This window comes from Volvox carteri (assembly GCF_000143455.1).
Source record: "Volvox carteri f. nagariensis unplaced genomic scaffold VOLCAscaffold_24, whole genome shotgun sequence".
In the NCBI taxonomy this organism is placed as follows: Eukaryota; Viridiplantae; Chlorophyta; class Chlorophyceae; order Chlamydomonadales; family Volvocaceae; genus Volvox; species Volvox carteri.
In genome coordinates this window covers 259,453-270,265 of record NW_003307567.1, presented here as the reverse complement: position 1 = coordinate 270,265, position 10,813 = coordinate 259,453, and the positions used below count along the sequence as shown (strand labels likewise).

General features: G+C 57.2%; 3 protein-coding genes across 3 annotated transcripts in view; 2 read left to right on the top strand and 1 right to left on the bottom strand.

Annotated features, from left to right (window-relative positions):
- VOLCADRAFT_92043 (uncharacterized protein) overlaps window positions 1-1,701 on the bottom strand; it is a gene marked incomplete at both ends in the record, with an annotated part of 10,852 nt that extends 9,151 nt beyond the window's left edge. The window contains 4 exons of the mRNA XM_002951442.1: window positions 60-131; window positions 1,040-1,088; window positions 1,399-1,475; window positions 1,561-1,701. Coding sequence (XP_002951488.1) covers window positions 60-131; window positions 1,040-1,088; window positions 1,399-1,475; window positions 1,561-1,701 — 339 coding nt within the window. The remainder of the gene's footprint in view (window positions 1-59; window positions 132-1,039; window positions 1,089-1,398; window positions 1,476-1,560) is intronic.
- Window positions 1,702-2,503: 802 nt separating this feature from the next.
- VOLCADRAFT_92042 (uncharacterized protein) lies at window positions 2,504-5,254 on the top strand (the record flags this gene model as incomplete). The annotated part of the gene is made up of 6 exons (XM_002951538.1): window positions 2,504-2,570; window positions 3,127-3,206; window positions 3,902-3,958; window positions 4,388-4,483; window positions 4,836-4,886; window positions 5,201-5,254. 6 exons carry the CDS (start codon window positions 2,504-2,506, stop codon window positions 5,252-5,254), a joined length of 405 nt encoding a protein of 134 aa, XP_002951584.1.
- A 292-nt stretch (window positions 5,255-5,546) lies between these two features.
- On the top strand, window positions 5,547-9,491 carry VOLCADRAFT_105118 (uncharacterized protein; the record flags this gene model as incomplete). The annotated part of the gene is made up of 7 exons (XM_002951537.1): window positions 5,547-5,789; window positions 6,015-6,107; window positions 6,328-6,459; window positions 6,959-7,150; window positions 7,526-7,600; window positions 8,099-8,290; window positions 9,157-9,491. 7 exons carry the CDS (start codon window positions 5,547-5,549, stop codon window positions 9,250-9,252), a joined length of 1,023 nt encoding a protein of 340 aa, XP_002951583.1. The 3' UTR covers window positions 9,253-9,491.
- Window positions 9,492-10,813: the final 1,322 nt, after the last annotated feature.

The window sequence follows — 10,813 nt, the reverse complement described above, 5'->3', positions numbered from 1 at the left end:
CAATAGGTAGGAGCAAGGTAGGCGTAGATGACGTTATGCCGTACAAGTACGACAACTACGTGATGCCAGCGGTTGGATTGCTTCAGCAGCTCCAGCTGGTAGGCCAAGCCCGTCAGGGTGAGGGCCTGACCCTGGGTTGGGTTATGTGGGGCCGGGGGGGGTTGGGGGTTGGGGGGTGATGGGGCCCGGACAGTTTCCCTCCTCCCGAGGTACGGCAGGAGAGGGGAGGGGAAAACACTGTGGTGGCAGGAGGGTGGATGATACGACACGGCAGGGGTACATACATACGGCCGCGGATAAGTCCTCCCAGTTGGGTTTAGGACGGGATGTCGCCCCCCTGCCGTCGGTGCTGTTGTTGCTAGTGCTGCGGAAAGGAACCTCTTCGCGGGGAGAGGGGAGAGGGGAAGGGTCCACCCCCTTGCTCGCCGTACATCCATCCGTCCGCCTATCCGTGTACTAGTCCAGGCAGACAGACAGACAGACAAACAAGAATCTAGCCATTGGACTATCCAGACAGATAAATAGACAGACAGGCAGATAGATAGATAGACAGACAGATAGGTAGGTAGACAGACAGCCTTTCATGCGGCAACCCAGGCGATAGCGCTTTTCACGACAAGGAATGTATGTTTGTGTACATATGTGAGCATGTAATATGTATGTTGTTACAGGGTGGTTAACTTCGCCAGCGGCCCCTTTCCCGGGCAGTCCCTGCTCTCCCCTGCTAGAGGGGCACCCTAATCCGTCACCCCATCCGACTTCAGAATGTATTCGTTGGGTTCGGCAACTCACCACCAGCATCCAACCAAATCTAGCGGATCAACGGCACATCAACTTAGTTCCTGGTCAGCTCGCAAGTTGATTTTATCACGTCCTACATCGTCCATATGATGGGGGGCCACCTCCCATTTCATCACTCCTCAAACACCCGAGGAGCCGGCAGGCGGATTTGAACCCGGGTCGGCCGGGAGCATGTAATATGTATTGTGTGTGTGACAAGGGAGATGCGTGTCGCGGCGGTGTGGAGAGGGCGGCTCACCTGGGATATCTTGTTTTGATAACGCCGCAGATCTCGGAACAGGTTAGACCTGCATGTGACCGTCAAGTGCACGTACGGCACGTACGAACGACCCATGAAGCGTACGGCGGAGAAACACCATTAGGACGGAACGTAAAGAGGGTACGACTGAGAGAATGGCAGAGCGTTAGGGAGGTTATATGTGTTTTTGTGTGAAGTCGCAAGTGTGAATAGCGCTGGGGACTACCAAAATATTAAGTGCCGACGAGCGCCGCGCCGCAGCGGTACACAATATGTTCAAAAGTCGATACAGTACTCAAAAATGCAAAGAGCTTTTACGCAAAAAAGTTACTAAAAGGCATTGCACATTTTGCACTTACCTAAAAATAGGTTCCCATTCGACTTCTGTGGTGGCGGGCTCGTAGCCGGGCGGCCGCTTACGGAGCGTGATTACGCTCTGTGGGCGAAGAATGCACATCAACTGCTATCTTAGGAACCATGGGACGGGGTGTAGCAGATCCTCTCCACTTACCCATTCTTACCTCGCTATTCATATTGTCCAGGAAGGGAATGTTTTCTAGTGTCATTACCGGCAGCTGCTTCCCATCGGCTTTCAGACAGGAAGCCAGCAGCAACAACACTAGCGCCAGCGTACCTATACCGGCAGGTGGCTTGGCACGCATATTGCCTGGGCGTCCTTAGGAATGTCCGCCGCTACATATACAGATGAGATTAAGTTCGCGAGATCACAATACTTTGTCCCCTCTCCCATGGCACTAACGAGTTGTCTGTGCAACAGGTTCCAGACCTGTACTTGTTTTGCAAATACAATTCTGCAATGTGTGGGAGTATGATTTCTTGACTGCATCAACATAACTAATGCCGTCGTACGTCCTCAGAACTTCACATGCACAGGCTGCGTCTTTTTATCATGTTCGATATGGGCCCAACGAAAGCTTCTATGGGTGTAACACGGTGTCAAGCTGTGCAGAAATAATTAAAGCATTTGTTTCCTGTACAGTCTTTGAACAACACAAACGACTCTACAAAAATAAGATTTGCGCTTGTGAAGTGGCGAGTTGATGACTCCAATTTCAATCTGTAGCTTAGACATAGGCCGTATTCAGCTGCTCTTGGACTGCCAAGTTGCTTAGCCAGCCAAAAAGCGTATGCTCATGTTCTAATCGTGTTTTGGATATTAACTCGTATGCAATGTTGAACCGCCTTACTTGGCTGCGCTGGGACGTACATGGGTAGGCTCATGTGGCCGCGATGAGCAGCCAACGCGCGACCCCAACGGCAGGCTCCACACGGACAGCCCCATCAGCCTCTTCAACACCCACCCGCTCTCCATCCACTTCAAAGGCTTTGGGAACGCCGACGAAGGAGTCAGGCCGGGCCGCGCCATCCGCCAGCAACAACGGATTGGCCATGGGGCGACCCAGCGCACACGCCAGCAGCTCCTCCCGCACAGCCGCGGCAACGATGGACGCGGATGCTGCTGCAGGGCCGGAGCTGATCGCCCAGCTGCAGGAGCGGCTGCAGCAGCTTGGTAAGCAGACGACGCGGCCGCGTTCTCACAGGGGGGAAGGAAGCCACCAGTCCAACTTCGGTTCCAGAATTTCTAAGACCTTGCGGAAAAGGGCGCGCATGCAAAAAAATGCTATGGGCAAAGTATTGCGGGTCTCTCGCGACCGCGTCGACATGCTTCCCCCCTCTCCCCTCTCCCCCGCATGGCGGCCCTTACCCGGGTCAGGATCCGAAATTTGATTGGAAGTTTCGTCCTAGTATTTCTTCTATATGAATTTTTAAAAATGAGGGTGCCGCGGGTTATCGACTGCCGAGGCTCAAGGCCCATGGGGGGTGGAGAAGAACAGGGCGGCGGCGGCGGCGGTAGCAGAGCCACAATCTTTGCTGTGTACGACTCTGCACCTGCCCTAGCGGAGGAGGGCAAACTCCCGCTCCCTCTCCCGCCGCCGCCGCCGCTGCCGCCGCCGCCGCTGTCTTCATCCCATGTTACCCGGGTACCCCTTCCCCCGAGGAATCTCGGGATCTTCCGTGGCGTACGTATGTATGTATGTGTGTATGTATGTGTGCCTCTGGTTCAGAGTCCGAGTTCAAGACCAGTCAGGATACGACACAATGGACGATCAAACAAAATAAAAACACACTGATGGCACTGAAGCAGGTGGGGAGGGGGACGGGACGGGGACGGGGCGGGGGAGAGATGTGTAGAGAGCAAGAAGTGGTCGTCCAAATGGGAGCTGCGGACAAGCAAAAGCCGCTATGTCGGGACTGGCGGCAAGAGCGCACTTTGGGGAGGTGGTTACAAAACTTAGGGTTTCGGAGCCCCGGATCATCCAGACATCATCCCCCCCTGGATTCCAGGATTCTGAAGGCCAGAGGGCTATTGGTAGACGTAATGCGTGTCTCCCAAATACCACCCCCACCCGCCCCCTCCCGCCCACCAATCATCCCTCCCACCGAGGGTGTGTGTGGGGGGGGGGCGGGCGCCGACTGGTCCCCGCCTCGTCGAACGTTGGCAGGAAGTTCTTCGACACAAATGTTTTCTACAGCAAAAACGCTCCACACTTGCTGCATGATGATTTCCTTCTTTGGATCGCCGCCGCTGGTGGTGGCGCTCTGCTCGTGGGGAACTCCCCCCCCCTTTCCCTATAGTACTAGGGTGTTGGAGTTAGCCGTTGCCGCCACCGTGCGCCTCCCCCACCCCCACCCGCCCCGCGGACGTCTCCCGCCGCTGTTACAGCCTCCCGCCGCAGCCGACGGATATACCCCGAGCCCCCGCTTGGAAGTGATCCGTACTATCCGTACTACTCCCCCCCCCCTTACCCCCCTTACCCTGCCCTTCCAAACGGTGCTCAGGAGAACAAGGACTTGTCACAGGAAGTGGCTCGAAGGGGGGGTAGCACCGAGCTGCAGGTGGGTATGTGGGGGGATGTGTGGGGGGGGGCGGGGGGGGATGCGGGGAGGGGAGGAGAGGGTGTAATACGGGGTTAAGAGGGGAGTTGGGGAGGAGGTTGCAAGGGGGGAGGTAGGGGTGGCCGGGGGGGAGGGGGTGGCCGTCAGTAACTAAGGCTCCGTCTGTCCTTTGCAGCTTATGTATGTATGTATGGATGGATGGATGGATGGATGGATGGATGTGTATGTATGGATGTGTATATATGTGTATATATGTGTATATATGTGTGTATGTATGTGTGTATGTATGTGTGTCGTGTTCTGCCCTTACGTATCTTCGACCAAGCCCGCCCTCCACCCTTCTTGCCTCCTCACCTCCTCCTCACCTCCTCCTCCTCCTCCTCACCCTCCTCCTCCTCCTCCTCCTCCTCACCTCCTCGCGCTCTCCAGGGCAAGCAAGGCACCGCCACAGACGGAGAGCGAGTGGTGGAACGGTTGGAACGACAAGTGCACGAATTTAGAAGGGCGTACGACAAAGTCATCAAGGTACGGCAGCATGTACGGAAATTAGATGGGAGGTGTGCTCTTCCCTACCGTCCGCAAGATCGCCCCTGGGCCCTACGTGTACGGCTCATGTGCCTATAACCCCCCGCCCCTTCCCCCTTCCGTGTATTGCAGAGCCTTCTTGGCGCCCGACAACCTGCTCTCCCCCCATCTCCCCCTCTCTCCCTCTCTCCCGCTTCTTCTTTTTAACATGCCCTCCCATTCCACATATACACACGCATGCACATGCACATGCACATACAAAGATACACATGCACTCCGTAATGCTAGAATGTATACCCCCGCCCCGCCAACAACTCCGTGTACCCAAACCTCACATCCACGGCCCCCACAGGACAAGAAGACGGCGCTGCAGAAGCTCGACAATCTGCACGACAGCCTCAAGGTACGGCGTACGGCACTACCAGGCCGGTAGTACGGAGTGTAGGTGTGGAATTCGCAATCGCCCGAGTTCCTGAGCACACATTCACCGACCCAAAGCACGTCTCACATACACACACACAACATTTTACACATACATACACACATACATACACACATACACACAACCCCTGATGCAAGCAAGTGGCCCCTTTCCTTCGGTGCCCCGGAACTCCCCCAGTGCGCAAAGTTCACACCTCAAATCCCCCCCCCCTGAGGCTGTTGGGGCCACCTCGCAACACTGCTCCGCCGCCGCCTCCCCCACCGCCACACCACAAGGGGAACACAACCGGCGCAGCGCAGCGCTCTCCACCAACCAACGGAAGAACCTAGGAAGCTCCGAGGACTGAGACCGAATAAATCGAGACCGAGTAAAGCGCGGCGCCATTACCACCTGTCGATGTCACCTGCGCGAGTCTACCGTCGTCAAGTCGCCCAGCGTAGTTGTCGCAGTTGTTACCACCACCACCACCACCACCACCACCACCACATAGCGCAGAGTGTGAAATCATCCCGGTGTGAGATTTCCCTCCTCCCCTTTCCCCTCCCCGCCCCGCCCCGCCCCCCCCCCCGTTTCTGTCCTCCTCGCGCCAACTGTTACAAAACTGTAAACGTCAAAAAGGATATGGCCAAAGTGGCGGCTGCCGTACCGGGAGCTGCCGCCGCCGCCGCCAGCGTCTCCTCCATGCCGTTGAGCGCCAGTCTTAGCAGCGCCCCCAGCGTCTCGGCCATCACGGCAGCTGCAGCCGCCGCGTCACTGCCGTACAACAGCCCCGCTGGCCGGGAGCTCCGACAGCTCCAGAACCGGTTGGAGAAGGCCACCGTGAAGGCCAATGAGGCGTTTAGCATACGGAAGACGTACGAGCAGGTACGACGACAAGTATTGTACGGCAGATAACGGCTGCGCAGGCTACTGTTGTCTATTCTTTGCGCCCCAGCATTGTGCTTCGTTACCTTTGTGTCCTTCAATCGACAGCTCCCGATGTCCCGTACTTACCGTATTTCCCCCTCTCCCCCCCCTCCCCCTCTCCGCCCCCCCTTCCCCCTCCCCTCTCCCCTTCTCTCCCCCTCCCCCCCAAAACCTACCATGCAGGTTATCGAGAAGCTGCGTCAGGAGGAGCCCCTTCTGGAGTCCCGTATCCGGGCGCTGGAGGAACAGAAAACCACCAAGGTGGCCGCGCTGCAGGTACCTGGCGCGGTGGGGGGTGGCTGGAGGTGGTGGTGCTTTGGGGGAGCACTGCGGAGAGTGTTGCTGTGAATAATGAACCCCCCTCCCTCTCTCCCTCTCTCCCGCTCCCTCTCTCCCTCTCCCCCTCTCTCCCTCTCTCCCTTTTTGTACCGGGAATTGCGGTATTTATGCATGTATGTCTGTATGTATGCCCACCCCTCCCTCCCTCCCTCCGCAGACCGCCACCCTATCAAGTCGGGAGGTCCAGGCCGCCAAGGAGGTGGCCAAGACCACACTGACAGCGCTGGAGGAGGAGGTCACCGCCAACCGAGCCCGGAGAGCCAGAGTACTGGCGGAGATGCGGGAAAAGGTGGGAGAGGTGTGAGAGGACGTAATCACGCGGACAATACAGCAGTAGTAAACCCTAGAGGCTGTCTGTGCACAAAAAGCAAAAGGACAGGAGGCTGTGCGATTTTAAACTGACCAGCACGGGCTCCTTGTGTGTCCGGGGAGTCCGGGGAGTCCTTTTATTTGCAATAAAGAATTGGCACCACACACACACACCCCACATACACACACTCCACATACACACACACGCCTCCTCCCCAACCGCCCCTCAGGCCGCTACGTTGCAGCAAACCAACCGGGCTCTCATGCAGCGGCAGTTCGTTCCCCTCATAGGGCCATCCCCAGAGGACAGCGGCACCAGCAGCAACAGCAGGCCACCAGCCGCGGGAGCAGCAGCAACAACAGCACCAACGGGCGGCGGCAGCGGTAACGGTGATGGTGTTACCGCTGGAGAACAGCAGCAGCAGCCGGCAGCAGCAGCAGCAGCACCAACATCACCGTCGGCCACTCCAGCTGCCAAGGAGTCGAGCCGGGGGGAGCTGGAGGACATCACAGCACGAGATCTCATCGTACGGTTATGTCGTACAGCGGGTGCGAAGCGGGTTTCGGAGCTGGTTGCGCGGCTGCTGGCGCAGCAGGAGTCGTACGCCAACTTGGTGGAGATGCGCTCGCAGGCGACGGCGCAGCGCCTTGCACTTGTGCAGGAGCTTGAGGTACGTACGGCACGTACCTCACTGTACAGATGTGACCCATACAATTATCATATTGTGAGCATGCATTCACTTTACACTTTGAATTCACATCCTGACATACATAAAATGTAATGATTGTCAAAGTGCGGCCTGTGGTGTGTGGGGTGGGGGGAACGTCGCCTCTATCCGAGGAGAATGGCGGAGAATGTAAACCGACACAAGTTGCTACTGTCCATTGGGAAGGGTGGTGCTGGTGCTGCTGATGGGGTGTTTTGGTGATGGTCGTCGAAACGAGGGCGCTTTCTTGTGCTGCATCGAGCCTGCCTTCTGAGGCCTGCAATATAGCTTTGCCGTACACTGAACATTATGTGTGAAATGATGTTTTGCGGTCCGCAGGTACTCCGCAAGCACCGCGACGATCTGCAGGGCAGTGGCAGGATGACTACGCAGAACCAGATGGATGCGGCTCAGGTGAGCTTGTTTTCGTGTGCGCGGGGAGTTTGTGTGTCTGTGGGTATGTGTCTGTCGCTGGAGGCAGGGGCCGAGGGTGTTAGGAGCAGCTGGATGTCTGAGCTGCCGGCTGGGCTGATGAACTGTGGATTAACGCGGGTTTTTAGCGAGTTTTAGTGGAGTTAGGAGTTCAGACTCGTTAAAAACATATGTGCGGTGTGACAGTGCTGCATGAAGCCGAGAATGCACATGCGGATGATGAAGCCGAGAATGCACATGCGGATGCGGAAGTGCGTTTCGAAAGGAACCCCATTCCCAGGCCCCGGGCGCGGGCCCGGGGTAAAACAGTAAGGCCCGGGGAAACAGTGTCGCGGTAAGGTTTGCATGCGCCGGCAAACATGCGTGAGGAGCGGTTAAACCCTTCCACCCTCACCTTCCCAACCTAACCTCCTCCCCCCAACTGTCACAAACTCCACCACCACCACCACCACCACCACCACCGCAACAACAACATCGCAGGAGGAGCTTCAGGACGCCCTTTCCCGAGCAGATGCCGCGGGTGAGGCCCTGGAGTGCCTGCTCCGAAGCCATGCAGATGTACGGAGCGGGTTGGAGCACCTGGTGGCCCTGGTGAGCCCCCTGCCGCTGCCACCCGGGGGGCAGCCGGCGGTGCCCCTGGAGGAAGAGACCATGGGGGACGTGCTGGCGCAGGTGGGTAAAGGGGGGGGGGAGAATTGTATCATCATGGTGCGTCGGGCTGGCAGCTTTGGCAGCTTCGGAAACATGTAAAGTGGGGGAGATTGTGTGCTGTGCACATATGTGTGTGTAGCGGGAGTCGTGGGAGTTGTGTGTGTGGTGTGGGAAAGGTCAATTTTCTTTATCCCCTGCTGGAACGGTGCAGCATGGAGGTGTAGTAGCAAGGATTCGCATTCGTCGTGGTGAGAACAGGCCAGGTGGGACGTAGTGGGGGAGGTGAGTTCGGGGGGCATATGGGGGGGATATGGCTCCTGTCTCTCCTCGTTTGGGAGCACAGGATATGGCCGAGTCCCAGTCGTCTTCATCGTCACCTAGGCCCTAGCCTTAAAAACACCGCCTGCATATGGCTTCTGACTTGATTTTGGAAGGGGATCGCTGCCTGTACGTTTTACACAGCTTTAGGAAATTGGATGCATGCGGAAGCTGTCCTGCTGCCGGTGGTCGCCCTGCTGGCTGATAACCGGTCGGTCCCGTGCACCGGTGTAGACCAGCTGTCGGAACATTCGTGGTTGTGGTAAAAAAAGTGATAACTCTTCAAAATCATACAGCCCCTCTCTCAATGCTGGTTGCATAGCCACCCGGCGCGCCCAAGAAGGCATGCGTCACTCAGAACCACCACCCCGGTGGGATATCGGTTTTTGTATCCGAGTTACATGCATACATCCCACCCTGCTAGCCTCATGTCGTGCCACCAAATGCTCTCCCCGAGGGTGCAGCGCTAAGACCCTCCTCCAACCCTCAAACGCAAACCTCACCCCCATCCCCCTGCTCTTCCCGACGTACTCCTTCCCTCTTTCCCCCCACTCTCCCCCGACTTACAGATCGAGCAGCGGCTGGTGGGCGCATACAAGGTCATCGCAGCTCTACCCAAGGCTGTCGACATGTTGGAGTCCATGTACGCTTCCCTGCGCCAGTGACTCCCCTCTGCCAGCCGCGACAACACCCAACCCGGGGAGCTCAGCGACCTCCACCAGCACTACCACCACCACCACACCACTACTGGCTCGCTAATGCAGTCCCGACCCGATCTGACCTAAGACCCGTTCTGAACCAAATCTGAAGATCTAAGACCAAAATGTGGTGACCTCGACGATGTGACGCCTTCGTCTGACCCCACGCCTGTACTTGTCCTGCGTGTCTGACTAGGGGCCTATTTGAGCGTTCATGACGGGTTGCTTGTTTGTCTCGGCTGCCTGGGTCCATAGGCCCTTTGCCCAACACTACCACCGCCTCCTTGCTCGCCCCCGCCCGCTAAGTCACCCGGGTGCTGGCGGACCGCCGGGATGGCCTGTAGCCAAGCTAACCGCCTGCCGGGCGGGACGGAAGAAGACGGAAGGAAAACCAGGAGGCCCCTGTGACCACCAACCGCCGACCCATTGGGCCAGGGTGGAGAAATAGTAGTAGGAAACAAATATGACCGTGGCGGCAGTCATGTGCTGTGTACACTCTGTTGGCCCCTGTTGGCACCAACCCGCAACATTGTGAAGTGTAAAGTGTAAGCATTGATATCCTGTAACTCCATCATTCAGCATTTCCCCACCCAACCAGTCCGCGACCCCCAACATCACACTCATCGTTGAGAATCAGTTTTGTACACCGGCCAACCAACCAACCGTCTGCCGGAACCACACCTGCTCTTTCCGTCCTCTATCATGGAAGCGTATAAACCAACCAGCGGCAATCCAGAAATAGCAGCCTACATTCCAGCAGCCTAGGTTTGCACAACTTACCTCACCTCATCACAACACACCACAACACACAGCAGCACACCTGCCCAGACATCATATCACGACACGCCAAGCATACACCCCAGGTAAGGCACTGCACGACCAGGGAGCGCAAGACAACAAACGACCGTGTTCTGTTCCTCCGCTGAGCGAGAGGAAGATGAGGAGGAGAGGAGGGAAAAAGAGGGGGAGGGGCAGGGTGGGTTCAGACCTGGACCCGGAACCTGGAGGACGGCGAGGCACCGCCGCGAAAATCCATCACGTCTTCAAATACAATTTACGAATCCAGGACTCCTGGGTAGGCATACGACGGCGCTCATGATGTTGAAGTTGTTCTGTGACGCAACGGGATGTCGACGTCCGCTTCTCATCGCTGCCACTGGCACTTGTCGCTGTCCAGTATCTCTTCATGATGGCCAGCCAGCCTCCGCATCTCCCGTCTCAGCGTGCTCAGAAGCCCTTGCTGACGGGCAGGTTGGTGATGAAGCCGAAGGGCTGCGGATTGTCCAGCGCCCGATGGATGGCCGCCTCAAGGTCCTCCTGCCGAATCCAATTGCGGCTGGCGTCAAGAAGCCGCTGGTAGCTGCGACGGGAAGGAGGGTACATGAGGGAGCAGGAGTACAGCAACGCAGGATCATGGTGATCATGATGCAAGAAGGAAAGAACCGACTGCTACAAACACTTCCTAAGCGCCAACTGCCGTCTTTTTGGAGTTCCAAAGCAAGGAGGACGCAGTTGCCAGTGGTGTAGG